Source organism: Sciurus carolinensis, chromosome 5 (assembly GCF_902686445.1).
Source record: "Sciurus carolinensis chromosome 5, mSciCar1.2, whole genome shotgun sequence".
Taxonomy (NCBI): domain Eukaryota; kingdom Metazoa; phylum Chordata; class Mammalia; order Rodentia; family Sciuridae; genus Sciurus; species Sciurus carolinensis.
Genome location: NC_062217.1, coordinates 42,941,982 through 42,960,601, shown reverse-complemented (window position 1 = coordinate 42,960,601; position 18,620 = coordinate 42,941,982). Strand labels below are relative to the sequence as shown.

At 33.9% G+C, this 18,620-nt stretch overlaps 1 protein-coding gene across 7 annotated transcripts in view; it reads right to left on the bottom strand.

Annotated features, from left to right (window-relative positions):
* The window catches only part of Zc3h13 (zinc finger CCCH-type containing 13), an 87,143-nt gene that overhangs the window by 21,936 nt on the left and 46,587 nt on the right, over positions 1-18,620 (bottom strand). For 4 of the 7 annotated variants that reach the window (XM_047552058.1, XM_047552061.1, XM_047552059.1 and 1 more), the window contains exons 9-12: positions 12,794-13,104; positions 9,530-9,994; positions 4,091-4,282; positions 91-174 (exon numbers count right to left, since the gene is read on the bottom strand). In XM_047552058.1, the coding sequence (XP_047408014.1) occupies positions 91-174; positions 4,091-4,282; positions 9,530-9,994; positions 12,794-13,104 (1,052 nt within the window). The remainder of the gene's footprint in view (positions 1-90; positions 175-4,090; positions 4,283-9,529; positions 9,995-12,793; positions 13,105-18,620) is intronic. The other 3 variants (XM_047552064.1, XM_047552063.1, XM_047552062.1) reach the window with 2 other exon arrangements.

Below are 18,620 nucleotides of genomic sequence, written 5' to 3'. Positions count from 1 at the left end.
CTGATCCACTTTTGATCTTTCTCTGCATGCTCCCTACCCTACCTCCAGCCCACTGCTCCAACCCCGCTTTCTGCCATCTCTACCCTTCACCTCTGATCTTCTCTGTCCCCCCAGCAGGACCTGAGAACACTGGTGGCAAAGGATAGGGGCAGCAGGAGGTGTAGAACATAGGAGCTGAAGGAAAAAAAAAATTTCCCTCGTAAGTCACACCTCTAATTTCAGGCCAAAATATATACACATCAAAGTGCAGCTATTATGTGAGGAAAATACTGTAGAACAAAACTAAACTAGAATTAAGGGTACTGATGGCTAACAATCTTGGAACAATCAAATGTAAAAAGTGTTTCATATCAGTGATATAAATTTATAATTAACTAACTGCTAATAAAAGTTTTATTTAATCATAAATGATCACTCAGATGAAAAGCTGTTGTCCTAAGATGTTAAATGAGAATCTCAATTACATTTTATATAATTTTCCAATCTACACACAAATCACATAAACACAGAGAAATGAATACATGCTGTTTAAATGATCACTTGAGCAAGAAAATTAGTCTGGGATCAAAAAATGTGTAAAAGAATGTCATGAACTTTTCCAAAGAGCTATTTTTTTTAAAGCAACTACTGTGGCATAATCTAGGCTATTGTGATGTTTCTATTTTTGAACCATACAAATACGTCTATTAGTTAATCAATTAAGATCAAACTATAATATGTCCAACAGATTAGTGAGTGGAACAATCTAACACCAACTTATTAAGCAGAATAATTTTGGAATATTTCTAGAGAAGGATTCAAAATAGTAGCTTAAATATCCCTCCCTTAATGTTATGAAAAAGTTAAGACTTCTCAATAGTTAGTATTTAGAGGTTATAGATTCAGAATAAAAAGGAATTTTAAAGCTAGGACAAAATGAAACCCTATTTAGTCTTTTCTTGCCTTTCTTTTTAAAAAACATAAATTATGGTCCAGAAGTGACTTTGGTGACTTTCCAATTACAGAGATGGTAGCTGCATTAGGACTTTAGGACTAGAAAGTCAGTTTTCCCAAAATCTTTTTACTTCTGCTAAAACTAATTTAAATTAAAGTGGTTCTATTGTATCACAATTTGGATTTTCAGAATGCTATATATGTACATTTTAGATTATCTGAATTCTCAATTTAGGGATCATAACCCAAATCATAATTACAAAATTATCTGAAACATTCAACACTGCAACTTACATTAATTCATATTCAAAATTTATGAATAAAGCAATACCAAGGAATAGACTACTTTACTCAGACACTTTCTAGACAAATAAAACCTTTTCTCATATACAAAATGGCATTGTCCCTTACTTCAAAAGGAAAATGGAAAGAATACAAGAGCACTACTCTTAATATTTCTAAACTATCATCCTGTTCTTCCAAAATATGTTCTTCAAAGATGTGCTTCCTTCACAAACTTCCTTAAATAATGACAAACCTATTCATTAAAGCTGGCAATCTCTGAATTATCCACATCTCATTATACCTAAGTACTATCAATTTCATTTCCAGAAAGTCTTTCTTTTCCTGTCTCTATCTCTACAATTGTTATATTAATTCAGACCTTGATCAGCTCTTCTCAGATGATTATGTCATCAACAGTCTATCTTTGCCTTCAGTCATCCACCAGATACTTAATATATTTTTGATGAAAACTCTATTTGTTCCATCTGCTTAAAAGCAGTTATCTTATAGGCAATGAAAAGCAGGTGAATTCAAAATGTTTAGCCCAACTTATTAGGTCATTAACAACCTGGTCTATAGTCTCTTACTAGTCCTCTTCCCTGGCTCCTTCCCTTCCCTACCAATTATAACATCCCTCTACTCCAAACTTACAATTTAATTCTTTATTCCTCCAAAGTATATGTTTCTTTTAGTCCTATGTGTCTGCTTATGTTGCATCTCTCCCTAGAAAATAGTTCTTCCATTTTTACTTCTAGCAAACTTAAATATTCTGAAGGCCCTGGTTCAGATGTCCCCCTCTCTAGTTAAAGCAACTTTCTTGGAATTCTTTTTGGTCCTTTGTCTTCACACAGAACTTTATACAGCAATAACAATTATATATTTTAGTTGTCTATTTGTACTGTAATTAGACTGTGAACGTCAGATCTAAAGGAAAGATTTAAATTTCTGAGGACAGAACAAGGTTCTTGGGCATATCTCTACCCTCAACCTCCATGAATGCTCTACTACTCACTATACTTTAGCCACATTAGTCTTCTTTCTAATTTGAGGACATGTTAGGCTATTTCCCACCTCAAAGAATTGCACCTGCTCTTTTCATGCAATGTTCTTTATCTTTGAAAAACCTAGCTACTCTTGCTTTTATGCCTCTGCATATCGGCATTTTTCAATTTATTCATAAACACTATATAGCAGGTCCTTCTCTTATTCTTTATTTCTGTCGGGGTCCATTATTTGTTTCCTTGATAACCTCAATAATCATTTACTTTAGCGGGGAGAGGGAGAATCCCCACCTCCCTGTCCCACTTTAAGTTCTATAAGGAAAGAACTATTGTATTCCAATTGCCCAGTAAAGTGCTTGGCATGGGTACTCAATGCACATTTGCCTTAATTAACCTCAGAAATAGGTTTCTCTTTCAATCATACAATTGATATTTATTGAAGTAGTTATAGTAAAATAAATTAGAAAGATGACTTGTATTCAGAAGACCAGAGTTTGAATTCCAGTTCTGGAATTTCCTTCTCTGTAACACTGGAAACTTAACCTCCTAATTGTGAAAAATGGACTATTTTATCATATATATATATATATATATGTATATGTACATATACACACACACACACACACACACACTCTCTCTCTCTCTCTCACAGGGACATTGTAAAGATTAAGCTAAAAAATATATTTAAAGTAAATATCAAAGTTCCTGACATGTCATAGAAGCTTAATATGTATGGTTAAACTAAACACAAGACTGAAACCAAATCTTCCTATAGAATTCAGGCACGAGAAGAGGAAAAACTTGAGCTAGGATGTGAGAATAGAAAAAAAGTACCAGGACACAGTGAAGAGAGGTTGTCAAAATGCTAGGGAAGAAACAATTTCAGAAACACAAAATGTATAAATTCCAACCCTATCTATAACCATCGAAATCCTACAAATCTTTTAAACCAAATGCACTGGGCTTACCTTTAACAAACAACCCAACCAACTCTCCTGAGTCTGATCTTATCCTCAAAGTAGATGATTTATTAAGGACTTTGCTTTCCTCCTGTTACTACCCATATCAAGATAGGAAGATATCTCTTTAATGCAGCCCACACTAATGCACAAACATTCAATTTGCTGGTCCACTAAATTGCATACTATTTTAATCTCAGCATTATAGTGAACTGTTTTTTAGAAATCAACCAAGATTAGTGAGACCTTCTTCAGATTTTAAATGTTTAAAGGCCCTAACATGTATAGGCAAAAAAAGCATGCCAAAGAAAGTGCTTACAACCCTTAAGTGCTTCCTAGTAATCTTGCTTCAAAATGAATTTTAAGAGATCATCTATTAACAGAAAACTTTTAGCTTAAGACATCTAAGAATATAAAATTAAAAAGCAAATATCATATATTGTCAGAACAGACTGTGAATAAAATGTTTCACTGAACCATCCCCAGCCCTATCACTTTCCTTGCTCCTCTATGGCAGTCCTTACAAGACTCTATTGACCACAGCTAATGAGTAAGGAGGCAGGATCCTTAGGTGAAGGTTTAGATATTTCCTGAATCAGAACTGCCTGGGATGGCACTCAAATCTACATTTTTTTAAAGAGTTGTGAGCAATTTAGTTAAGATGGGAAACATGCAATAGAGCCCCCCTCCCCATTCTTATACTCTGCAGCCTGAGGTACTGATAGCTAGTTATTTACATAATCCCTCCTACAGCAAGTGAACAAAGACTGTATGAGTAAATAGCTTCAAATGTGTCATCAAGCACAGATCTTAAAAGATACTTTATATTAAAAAAGAAAATTGATAACCATTTTAAAAACAATATGCTTAACAGAAGTCAGTTACTACGTAATAAAATTCTGTTTGACAAACCTCTCTCTCTGTTGTCACGACGATCTCTCTCTCCATGTCTTCTCTCAAAGGAAGAATCCCTTGCTTGATCTCTGTTGTCTCTTTCTGGGTATCTATCTCTTTCAGGATAGCTACTTCGAGTTTCCCAGGTGTCATGATAGTTGCTACTACTACTGTGACTATCAATTTGAGAACTTCTCGTGCCTCGACTTCCTAGACAAAGGATATTCACACAAATATTTAACACACATACAATATTCAACAAGTTTTGTCAGTCACAATCTTTTCTCCTAAAAAATACTAGGTGTTTTTTTTTTGTATTCTAAAATGTGGTAACCATTTCTTAAAGAATACTAAGCACTATAGCAGAACATCTAAGTTGTTCAATGACTGAACAGAGTAATATAAGTTCCAGTTTTCAGTTTTCCTTATCTCTGAAAAAAAGTCCTATAATAGAAACAAAGTAACACTGTCTTAATGTAGAAAACAAAATGAAAATGATTTTCACATATAATTCATAGAAATATCATGAAAATAATGACAGAAATATGAATATGTTATTGTTTTAATTCCAGTTTACAGTAAAAATATTCCAATATAGAACCAAGGTTCTTTGGCAACATGAAGTGATATATAAAAATTTTCATCAAAAGAATTCGGAAAAGAATGTTCATAAGTAACTTCATTCAGAGCAGCCCCAACTAGAAAATACCCAAATGTCTTTAAGTGGTGACTGGTTAAACAAATCATGGTAACTGGAATAATATTCAGCAATAACAAGAAAAACTACTACATGCAATGACTTGAATGAACAAGATTATGTTAAGTGAAAAAGCCAGTGTCAACAGGACATACAGCATGATATCATTTATGAAACACTCATGATATAATATAAGATACAAGACATAACAGAGGTTGCCAGGTGCTAGGGGTCAGAAAGGGCATATGGGTAGGTATATGGGTATGGTTATACTAGGGTAACACAAGTAATCTTATAAGGTTATAAATTTTTTTTTTTTTTTTTTTTTTAATGACAGGATCTCACTATGTTGCCCAGGCTGACCTCAAACTCCTACAACTGGGGCTAGAAGTGCATGCTGCTGTATCTGTATCAGTTGAGTATCCTGATTATGAAGAAAGTAATACAATGCTACTCACATGATCAAGCTACACATACACACACACACACACACACACACACACACACACACAGAATGTGTGTAACTAGAGAGATCTGAAGAAGCCCTGTGGATTCTACAAATGTTAATTTCTTGGTTTCACCATAGGTGTGTAAGATGTAAACATTGGGAAAGCTGGAGGGTGGGTATAAAGAGATTCCTTGTTCATTTCTTTGAAATGCCTGTACATCCCCAATTACTTAAAAATAAATTTTTAAAAACTTTACCTGGGGGGGCATAAAGGAAAGGAGTAGGGGAAGTTGTACTAGGGCTGTGATAATCCAGTAATACTTGACAAAAATAAAAGGCAAAAATTCTGGAGGGTTCTACCTTCACCTTCATAGAATTACCATAGATAAACCCTGGGAAAGATGAGCTTATTCTAAATTTTACACATGAAAAGCCAACCCACCCAAACCAATAATCAGTCCTATCTAGAACTAAGGAAATCCTACACAGCTTTTTAAACCAAATGCAGATGGCATTTCTCCAAGATGTACACTGACACACACAAACATATACATATACACACATACATACAGAGTTTTCATGTAACAGGCCTGGAGCCCTAAAATAATCATAGCATAACTCTAATGTAATAAGGTATTATTACATTATTAATAATCTAAATATATGCAAAGAATATTTTAATAATTAAAGACCAGGAAGAAGAAATTTGAAACATTTTTAAAGATAATAAAAGGACTATATATAAATCTAGGAATGAAAGGTTAAACATTAGATTAGATGCAACTAAGAAAAACAATACAAAGATAAGTCTTGAAGCTATGACTCAGAAGGCAAAACACTGATCAAAAAGATGAAATATTGAAAGAAACACTAAGAATCAAGAAAGATTCGATGAAGAGAATCAACATGTCTAAAAACTATATGTTGCTTAGAGTAATGTTTAAAACAACCCAGAAAGATTGAAAGGATTGAAAAAGATTTATCAAATACACACTAACAAGAGCTGCCAGCAGAATAGCCTTTTGTAATAGCAAATTCTCAAAACAGTTAAATCAAAAACTGATCAAACTACAAGAAATTGACAAATTCACAAATTTCTACATGATAAAAGACTTAATTCACTTCTCTGTAATGACAGAACAGTCAGACTTTAAAAAATTAGATGTAGATTTGAAAGTATTAACAAACCTGATCTTAGAAACATGCTTTATATTCAACCATTAAAAGTACAAGCACATGCAGGACACTTAGAAAAAGTTTCCTGAGCCACAAAATAAGATATAACAAATACTCATACCAAAGAATTTATATCAAACAGTGTTTACCTGACAATTAACATGGAGGGAAGAGACTTGTTAAAAGCCTGACTGGAAATCTAAAATCTAATTTCTACTTAATTCATAGTCAAAGAAGAAATTATTAAAATTCACAAAGTGTTTAGAATGGGTACTAAGAAATATATTTCATAAAAGAGTAAAGCACAACAGAAGGTATGAAATAGAATGAAAAATACAAAGGAATATAAACAAGGTCAAATACTACTTTTCCGAAAAGATTCAAAACAGACAAATCTCTGGCATAACTGAACAAGAAAAAAATAAGAGAACATGACTATAGATACAACAAAGATCTTACAAAATATATTTAGGAACATCTTTGTATCAAAAATCTGAAAACAGCCATGTACAGTGGCACTTGCCTGTAATTCCAGTGGTTCCTGAATCACATATTCAAAGCCAATCTCAACAACTTAGTGGAAGTCCTAACCAACTTAGTGAGACCCTGTCTCAAAATAAAATATAAAAAAGGCTGGGGCTGTGGTTCAGTGATTGAATGCCCCTGGGTTCAATTCCTGGGAGGGAGAGAGGAGAAGAGGGAGAGGGAGATGGAGAGGAGAAGGGGACGACGGGGAGAGAAGAGAAAGAAAAGAAAGAAAAGGAAAGAAAAAAAAAGAAAATACAATACAAAAGAAAACAAATTTCTTAGCGGTGTGGGGGGACTTAACTAGAACTGCTTCAAGAACAAAAAAAGAAAACCTATACAAATCTATAAGAGAAACTCATTTGTTGGAGAAAGCTCTAACCATCTGATAAGTGTTACTTAACTTTCAAAGAATACATAACTAAATTGTTCAAAAGATAAAAAAAAAGCAACACATTATATATAACTAATATAACTTTGAGTCCTAACCCAAAGAAGGGCAATATATAAAGGAAAACTCTGCAGTGATTTACTAGAACTGGTTAATACTGGCTGAGACAGCTGTAGGTATCTCTTCCCAACTCCACATGACCTCATGTTAGTAGCTTGAAATCTTCCATGGTAGAAATTATTTATACCATGATAACTGGCAAAAGGCAAGTCAAGACTCTTCTGAATAGTAAGTTGTTAAACACTTATCACTGTACCACTGATGGTATGCCAAATTCAAATAAAAACATAAATGCTTAATTTAAAAGTAAATTTTAAACAAACTTATTCTAGAACTTTAAAAAAATGACAAAATTGAATTTGAATTTATCTCAAGAATGCAAGGACAGTTGCAAATTTTAAAAACATTAACAAACTAATAAAATATATCAACGAACGATATATTCTCAAGAGAAAAAATCAGCAGTGACAGAGATTGTTGGCTAAATTGGGTAATTAGGAGACTCCTTAACAATAAAAAGCATCTGCAAAAAAATCTACAAACACCACACTTGATGCTAGGAACAAGCCTTAAAAATCCAAAATAAAGCAAAGAAGCCTATTCTGTTTATATTCAATACTACATTTTTAGAGATGTTCAATAGGTAATTAAGAGAAAACAAATAATAATCAGAAATGAACAGTCAAATCTGTCTGTTCCCAGGTATATTTGTTAAAAGAATTAATTAGATCTATTGGGAAAATATAGCTGCAACACTTAAATCCAAGATTAATATACAAATATAAATTACCACTTCCAGCACCAGAAATAAGCATTAGAAAATATGTTTTAAAAGACTCCATTTAGGGAGACATGCACACAATTGTTCACTAACACACTTTCTGAAAAAGACTGGAAAGACTAAACATCCATTAATGCAAGACTTGTTAACTTTATTATACATCCTACAATAGATACTATGTGCCAAAAGGAGGAAGTAATTGTTTACTGTGGTGAAAGATATGAAATGATTTTCACAATAATTTTAAGTGAAAACAACAGAATCCAGAATAATAGTTTTTTTAATAAAATTTCTTAAAAATTATTTTTGTGAAGCTAGAGGGGAAAATATATACATTTACTTATGTCAAATGTTTTGGTAAGGATACATACGAAGTTGCTAAGAGTCATAAGGGAGGAAAGTTTTTCATTATATATCTTTCTGTATGCTTGAAATTTTGAAATAGGTGAATGCATTATTTAAAACATATTCTAACTTCAAAAAATGTTAATGTAGTATTTATAATGGCAACAAAAATAGTATCCAGGAATAAAATATATGTAAAACCTTAATAGGAAAAAGTATAAATCAACAAATTTAATAAATTTAAATAAAAATTAACAGTATTTTGATGAAATTAAAAACTGTTTTCTAAAACTTAAAGAAAAAAACAAAGTGTCAAGAAAAGATGAGACAATTATGAAGAACTTTCAGGCCCTTCAACACTTAAATGTTAAGCAATAATATAGATGAGGGACAGACCAACAAACCAATGGAAAGAATACAAGTAGAGAGTTCTGCAGCAGTGTCTGTGGAGAGGGTAGAGAAAGAGGTGGATGAAGGAAGAGAGGTCAAAGTTAATTAAATCTCAGTAGTTTGGAAAACATCATAAATAACATTTAAGTCATGTGGGTGATGGTAAATGATTTTTCAGGCAAAAAAAATGGCTCAAGATTCTGATGTGAGATGTTCTAAAGTAAGTACAAATAGTACAGAATACATATATCAGTCATTTCTGATGTCATCAGTTTTAAAAATCCACCATTTTAACTTATTCTAATGATCATTTTATCATCTATAAATAATTTATTAGGAAATACTTTCTTGTGATTCTACTATTTTGCTTGATAGTAATTTTCTTAGTTCGATACTAATCAAGATGGAAGGTATGACTGGATAAACCACAACCAGGGGGTCTATAATCCAACTAGGGGCCCCATTATATTTCACGACTTTAATAATTCCAATATGGAATTTATAGGGAAGATCGCAAAAATTACCTTAACAAAAAGACAACAATGAATATAAGAAATAATATATTTAGAAAAGAAATATTAGGAGATTTAATACTTTCTATATAAATATACAAGATACAGTTCACTGAAAGTCAAAAACCTTACCCTTTTCAGGTAACTCTGGACCTCTACCCCTACTTCTGCCCATCCGGTCATTTCTAATTTCACTTCGAGACTCATTTCTGGAATCATTCCTTATTTCAGTACGAGAACCTTCTTCTCTCAAGTGATTTCTGCCATAACTCCGGGATTCTTCCTGATATGCATCCTCTTTTCGATGAGTATCTCGACCTTCACGGTCCCTGTAGTCATGGGCATCACGAGCAGACCGAGAATCTCTGGGATCACGGGTCTCTTTACTATCTCTGCTATAATCCCTCATCTCCCTTGAGTCCCGGATATCCCTAGAGTCTCTTAGTTCCCTGCGGTCTCTGGTGTCTCTGGTATCACGACGGTCCCGACCATCTCGAGGTTCTCTTTCATCTCTGTGGTCTCTAGAAGAGCTCTGATCCTGTTCATATTCTCGTTCATCTCTGGTATCCTTTTCTCTATCCCTTTTGCCTCTAGTCTCTGTAACACAATTTTGGAAATCAACTGTAATTCTTTTTACAAGGTTTCAGGAAACTAGACAATATATTTAATTAGACCTTTATTACAAGAGTAATTCATGTGCTTTGCAGAAAGGAGAAAACATGAATGAATGATAGAATTAAAACTATTTATATGCTAAAATTCAAAAGGTAATTTCATTAAGACTCGATAACTATGTTCTTAATTGGATAAATGTTGAACCCAAAGGTCTCCACCCCAATTTAACAATACTTACAGATCCTAAACAACTGAAAAAAATAAGTAAATCTCCTTTCCTCTCATCACTGGCTTATTTTTTAGAAACCATTTTAGTTCCAGAGGTACACAGTGACTTTAATTATTTCTATTGAGTATCAGGCTAGATTTAAAACATACATGACCATCTCAAATCAATTTAAGTACTTGAGAGTGGCCCACCATCAGTAAGCTAGCTGGCAAAGAAATACTATTCTTCACTCTTTTCCTGAGTAGGTCAATGGTATGACACTCATGGTTGTGACAGTTTCTAGAGCTTTCTGTATTTAAAGCATTTTCCGATGTATCATAGAAAAATAAGAAAATAATTCCACTTTTTAAAAATGGACCTCACTGATTATCTAAACCAACCTTGTTGTTTTATATATGAAGTAATACAGGCCCAAAGTTTAGATATCTCATACCTCATGAAAATTTACAAAGATTAGAAGCCACTATTTAGGCATGCCTAGAAAAGGGATATGTTAATTATAAACATAAATCTGAAAGACAGTTAAAATATTAACAAGAACCCCAAAGAATAAATCCTGATCTTTTTATCAGACTCTTTTGCAAGTTGCTCTTATATTCTGGAATTGTCATAGTCTGAGGCTATTTCAGCAACGGTAGCAGCCTTATGCCTAAAACATTTTAAATTTATTCCTTTTATTGTCCTATTGGCTAGGTCCACAACTCTCTCAAGGAATTCTTAAATAATCCTCAAGACCTGTAGACCCTCACATCAATAACCAATCTCCCCTGCCAATGCCTGTGTCCATATACCTATATTCACAAATGCTAAACACAGAAGCAATGGGCAAGGATCTGATATAACCCTCTCTTTACACAACTATGACTTCTACTCCTCTTCCATTACCAACTGTACCTTAAAAATGTGTCCACTTAGTTCCAGACTCCTTTTTCATGATGCTGTCATCAGTCTTTACAAATACACATACTTACTAATTTTATTCTTTACCTCTCCACCCTTCCGGAAATCAAGGATAATTTCCTTTCAGAAAGGAAATTACATTTAAATAGAGAGGAAGGAACCTTACTAAATCTCTTCTAAAAAAAGATTAAAGAAACATCCTCTTTACAAAGGATTCTCCCATAAGCACTTACCAACAAAAAAGCATTCCTATGAGACTCGACTGATTATTTTCCCTTCATTAGTGTTTAATAACAATAAAGAATTTTCATTTAATACATTGTCATTAAATGTATACTATATTCTTGGTCAAATTTAGTTGCTAAATTTTATTAAAATTAATAGGTGCCAGGCATGGTGGCGCACGCCTATAACCCCAGAAGCTCTGGAGGCTGAGGAGGCAGGAGGATCGACAGTTCAAATCCAGCTTCAGCAAGAGCGAGGCGCTAAGCAACTCAGTGAGACCCAGTCTCTAAATAAAATACAAAATAGGGCTGAGGATGTGGTGCAGAGGTTGACTGTTCAATCCCAGTATCAAAAAAAAAAAAAAGGTATAAGAGAATTTTCCCATCTTACCAATTCTCCATAAACTGTGCGGAAGATTCCATCGTGAGTTCTATAAATATAAATGATGTTCCATATACAGTGTTATAGTGTTCTGATCCTATAATCATGTATATAAGGATTAATTCTATAAAACAGGTACTTTCTCTGGTCTCTACCTATATATCCACTAGTTTTTTGGATAGTAGATTTTGAGTGAATATTGCTTACACTGTTAATATGAAGAACATAACACGTTTTATAGGAGACTGCTATAATGTACTCAGAAATTTAAAATGAATATTAAACCAAAATGTTATTGCCAAGTATTTTCTAAATACTATGTTCAAAAACTAACTCAGGAGAAGTTCAATAAACAAGGAAGGAAGCTTAAACAAGAAGTACACAAAGGGATGAGAGTGTGAGTAGGGAGTTGCATATCTAATGATATAATTCTCAGGGATCCAGAAAATAAAACTGCTTTGCTTACTTCCTTTTTTTCAGTGCTGGGATTGCACTCAGAGCTTCACACATGCTAGTAAAGAGTTCTACCAATGAGCTATATCTCTGCTCATGCTTATTTCTTTATTTTGATTTACATCTAGAAAATCAATGCAACGACTTGGTTGCACTGACCTTCTAAAGAGTTTCCCCAGCCCTCGCCCCTTTATCAAAACCCTTTCAAACTTTTAAACTCTGCTCCCTGCTTTGCTGTTTTTCTTCCCTTTACCTCTTGTTTTTAAAAACACATTAGTTAACTGAAAAGGACAAAACAATCAGATGGGCAAAAGAACACACATCTCAGAAAGCACCAACTTAGCATACTTGTAAATGCCACTTGTGCATACTTAATACTTTAAACTCCTGTATCTTTAATGCTCCTGTATCTGAGCATTTTCAATTGCCCTTAAGAATGTTAGCCGTCATGCTACAATACTAAACATAGCATGAACCTCCTCCATCCCTTATAATAACATATGGATGTTCAATTTTTAATAAATAAAATATGTTTTTAATTAAAAGAACCTAAAAAAAAAGAAAGAAAAAGGAAGCTGAAAAACAGTATATACCTTCCCTCCTTTCATGACGCCGATCATGTGACTGTGAAGTTCGTTCATGATCATGCCTCCCTTTCTCTCGCATTGGAGAGCGATGTCTTGAAGGACTTTGCTTTCGCTGAGGAGAAGACAAGCAATGTGAAGGATAAGGAGAAGCAGAACGTCGTAAAGATGGAGTTAAAGTCCGCTGGTAAGATGGTGAAGGTGTTCTTTTTCGACGGGGAGAAGGAGAGTGCCTTTGAATAGATGATCCTGATTGTGAGGATGATGAGTGATGTCTAGAAGATATAGGAGAATGATGCTGTCCTGCAGGGGAAGTAGATCTATATAGAAAAACAGCAATTAAAAAAGTGTTCTTTTAACAGCCTTCCATTCCAGCCGAAGGAATATCTTTTTTTTTTTTTTTGATGGTGCTGAGGATTTAATCCAGGGCCTTGTGCATGCTAGACAAGCACTCTACCGAGTTATATGCCTAGTCCCAAGGAATATCTTTAAAAACAAAACTGATTATAAAAGTTAAAAACTAAAGTGTAGGTAATAATTACAGGACAAGTTTAAATTTATAATACTCAAAAATTATAAATAAATTGCTTTTTAAAAGATGTGACTGACTTGTAAGTTAAGTGGAAGTAACAGCTTTAGAAGAGATATTCAGTGCCCTTCTCCCAAGCCTTGGTGCCAAAGCACACTGACTTTTTCAGATAATATTCTCCCTGAGAAGACTTGAAGTATAGAATTCATTTTGATAATATGATAATATAAACAAGTATAAACAAGCTGTGAAAATACATGTAAATTCAAGGCCCTGGGGAAAGGAAAGCTATTCCCAGCCACAAAAAGCAAATCTGTGCTGCCTGAGTTGACAGTTAGGACTGTGAAAGAATTCTATGGATAATGAGAGGACAACAAAGTGTATACTGTCTTCATCTTTAAATTGCCTTCACTTGTGGGCAACATAAACTGAGATTTAGTATATAATTCTTGTTAAACTAGGGCCTCTTCAACTCTAAATTGTCGTCTTTCACTGCTATCAGCAGAACAACTTATAACCCCATGAAGAACATCTGAATTATACCTAGAGTCTGTTATGCCATAATCTGTGTGTGATAAGATAAAGTAAACGTATCTGTGCAATAACTAACAAGAAAGAGTATACTGTTTACAAATAACATTCTAGACATCACACACCCAGATAAGTATCATATTTCTCAAAGCAATAAGCTAGATGTTTATTCAAAAAAATTCTGACATTCTAGTCAAAGTATTCTACAATTACCTTCAATGCCTATGATAAATATATTTTGTTTTAGTATCTGTAATGATGGCATTATTAACCTTACACCAGGGTTTATCAATCCCTGTACTACTGACATTTTATACCAGATAATTATTAGGTGTTGGAAGTTTGTCCTATACACTGTAGAATGTTTAGCAGTATCCCTGCCCAAAAGTTGCTAGATGTCAGCAGCATCCCTACCACTGAGTTGTGACAATAAAAAAATTACTTCAGATATTGCCAACTGTCCCCTAGAAGACAAAATATGATCTTCAGATGAGAGCCACTGCCCTGTACTATGTTTATAAATGATGCCTCTGTAATTTACGTGTGTGTGTGTGTGTGTGTGTATAAAAAGTGATCCCATATATCAGAAAGGATTTGCAGAAAAAGAATTTAGATAAACAAAAAATAGGATAATAATTGACTGAAAAATAAAAATCTGCTATCTGGAACACTATATTTGTCTTAACATGTAGTTATCTGTCATTCAATTGAAGCTTTATGCTTTTATTTAAAAACTATAATTCCTTTCAAATATAATAAACCATAAACCACTAAAATTTAATAGTCTCTAAATACAAATTTATTACTTACACATACAAGTAGAAATGTTCAATTAGTCTTACCCAAAGTTGGAAAACCATTTATGATCGATAGCCAAACAGATGCATCTTACTGAGCAGGAAAATCATTACTGTCTGTTTCAATTTTGTTAAGTGCTTGTCATTTGGAAATATCTAAACTAATAAGGACTGGCTTGTCAATGAATGAACATTTTAAATTTATTTCTGACATATATTTAAAATTGTTTCATGAATGTCTATAATAGTCTTTGGTGATTAGTTCACTGACTGCAAAAAACAAAAGTTTATTTATAGTATCTTTTAAAAAACTTACAGTCCAATCACATTTCTTTTTTTTTTTTAATTGTAAACAAATGGGATACATGTTGTTTCTCTGTCTGTACATGGCGTAAAGGCATACCATTTGTGTAATCATAAATTTACATAGAGTAATGTTGTTTGATTCATTCTGCCATTTTTTCCCTTCCCCCCACCCCTCCCACCCCTCCCCTCCATCTATACAGTCCTTCCTTCCTCCATTCCTGCCCCCCCTCCCTAAACCCAACTCCAACCCAAACACTAACCCCTCCCACCCCCCATTATGTGCCATCATCCACTTATTAGCAATATCATTCTTCCTTTGGTTTTTTGAGATTGGCTTATCTCACTTAGCATGATATTCTCCAGTTTCATCCATTTGCCTGCAAATGCCATAATTTTATCATTCTTTATGGCTGAGTAATATTCCATTGTATATATATACCACTTTTTCTTTATCCATTCATCAATTGAAGGACATCTAGGTTGGTTCCACAATCTGGCTATTGTGAACTGAGCAGCTATGAACATTGATGTGGCTGTATCTCTGTAGTATGCTGATGGTAAGTCTTTTGGGTATAGGCCAAGGAGTGGGATAGCTGGGTCAAATGGTGGTTCCATTCCAAGTTTTCTAAGGAATCTCCACACTGCTTTCCAGAGTGGCTGCACTAATTTGCAGCCCCACCAACAATGAAAGAGTGTACCTTTCTCCCCACATCCTCGCCAACACCTGTTGTTGCTTGTATTCTTGATAATCGCCATTCTAATTGGGGTGAGATGGAATCTTAGGGTGGTTTTGATTTGCATTTCTCTTATTACTAGAGATGTTGAACATTTTTCCATATGTTTGTTGATTGCTTGTATATCTTCTTCTGTGAAGTGTCTATTCATTTCCTTAGCCCATTTGTCAACTGGATTATTTACATTCTTGGTGTAGAGTTTTTTGAGTTCTTTATAGATTCTGGAGATTAGCGCTCTATCTGAAGTATGATTGGCAAAGATTTTCTTCCACTCTGTAGGCTCTTTCTTCGCATTGCTGATAGTTTCCTTTGCTGAGAGAAAGCTTTTTAGTTTGAATCTATTTCAGTTATTAATTCTTGCTTTTATTTCTTGTGCTATGGGAGTCCTGTTGAGGAAGTCTGGTCCTAAGCCGACATGTTGAAGCTCTGGACCTACTTTTTCTTCTATAAGATGCAAGGTCTCTGGTCTGATTCTGAGATCCTTAATCCATTTTGAGTTGAGTTTCGTGCATGGTGAGAGATATGGGTTTAGTTTCATTCTGTTGCATATGGATTTCCAATTCTCCCAGCACCATTTGTTGAAGAGGCTATCTTTTCTCCATTGCATATTTTTGGCCCCTTTGTCTAGTATGAGAAAATTGTATTTATTTGGGTTTGTGTCCGTGTCCTCTATTCTGTACCATTGATCCACCTTTCTATTTTGGTACCAATACCATGCCGTTTTTGTTACTATTGCTTTGTAGTAGAGTTGAAGATCTGGTATTGCGATACCCCCTGCTTCACTCTTTCTGCCAAGGATTGCTTTAGCTATTCTGGGTTTTTTATTCTTCCAGATGAATTTCATAATTGCTTGCTCTATTTCTGCAAGGTACATCATTGGGATTTTAATTGGAATTGCATTGAATCTGTATAGCACTTTTGGTAGTATGGTCATTTTGACAATATTAATTCTTCCTATCCAAGAACATGGGAGATCTTTCCATCTTCCAAGGTTTTCTTTAATTTCTTTCTTTAGTGTTCTGTAGTTCTCATTGTAGAGGTCTTTCACCTCTTTTGTGAGACTGATTCCCAAATACTTCATTTTTTTCGAAGCTATTGTGAATGGGGTAGTTTTCCTAATTTCTCTTTCTGAAGATTCATCGCTTATGTATAAAAATGCCTTAGATTTATGTGCATTGATCTTATATCCCGCTACTTTACTGAATTCACTTATGAGATCTAAAAGTTTTCTGGTGGAATTTCCTGGTTCCTCTAAGTATACCATCATATCATCAGCAAATAGGGATAGTTTGAGTTCTTCTTTTCCTATTCGTATCCCTTTAATTTCTTTGGTCTGTCTAATTGCTCTGGCTAGAGTTTCAAGGACGATATTGAATAGAAGTGGTGAAAGAGGGCATCCCTGCCTTGTTCCAGTTTTTAGAGGGAATGCTTTCAGTTTTTCACCATTTAGAATGATATTAGCCATGGGTTTAGCGTAGATGGCCTTTACAATGTTAAGGAATGTTCCCACTATCCCTATTTTTTCTAGTGTTTTGAGCATGAAGGGGTGCTGTATTTTATCAAATGCTTTTTCTGCATCTATCGAAATAATCATGTGATTCTTGACTTTAAGTCTATTGATATGGTGAATTACATTTATTGATTTCCTGATGTTGAACCAACCTTGCATCCCTGGGATGAAACCCACTTGATCATGGTGCACTATCTTTTTAATATGTTTTTGTATGCGATTTGCTAAAATTTTGTTGAGAATTTTTGCGTCGATGTTCATTGAGGATATTGGTCTGAAATTTTCTTTCCTTGATGTGTCTCTGTCTGGTTTAGGAATCAGGGTAATATTGGCTTCATAGAATGAGTTTGGGAGAGTTCCCTCCTCTTCTATTTTCTGGAATACTTTGAGAAGTATTGGAATGAGCTCTTCTTTAAAAGTTTTGTAGAACTCGGCTGAGAACCCAACTGGTCCTGGACTTTTCTTTGTTGGTAGGCTTTTGATGACTTCTTCTATTTCATTACTTGAAATTGGTCTATTTAAATTGTGTATGTCCTCCTCGTTCAGTTTAGGCAATTCATATGTCTCTAGAAACCTGTTGATGTCTTCGAAATTTTCTATTTTGTTGGAGTATAGATTTTCAAAATAGCTTCTAATTATGTTTTATATTTCAGTCGTGTCTGTTGTGATATTTCCTTGTTCATTCTGAATTTTAGTGATTTGGGTTTTCTCTCATCTTCTCTTTGTTAGTGTGGCTAAAGGTTTATCAATTTTGTTTATTTTTTCGAAGAACCAACTATTTATTTTGTCAATTTTTTGTATTGTTTCTTTTGTTTCAATTTCGTTGATTTCAGCTCTGAGTTTCACTATTTCCTGTCTTCTACTACTTTTGGTGTTGGTCTGTTCTTCTTTTTCTAGGGCTTTGAGCTGTAGTGTTAGGTCATTTATTTGTTGAGTTTTACTTCTTTTATTAAATGCACTCCATGAAATAAATCTTCCTCTAAGTACTGCTTTCATAGTGTCCCAGAGATTTTGATATGATGTTTCTTTGTTCTCGTTTACCTCTAAGAATTTTTTAATTTCCTTCCTAATATCTTCTGTTATCCATTCATCATATAGTAGCATATTGTTTAATCTCCAGGTGTTGGAGTAGTTTCTGTTTTTTACTCTTTCATTAATTTGTAACTTCAATCCATTATGATCTGATAGAATACAAGGTAGTGTCTCTATCTTCTTGTATTTGCTGACATTAGCTTTGTGGAATAATATATCGTCTATTTTAGAGAAGGATCCATGTGCTGCTGAGAAGAAAATGTATTCGCTCTTGGTTGGATGGTATATTCTATAAATTCCGTTAAGTCTAAATTATTGATTGTGTTATTGAGATCTATGGTTTCTTTGTTCAATTTTTGTTTGGAAGATCTGTCCAGTGGTGAGAGAGGCATGTTAA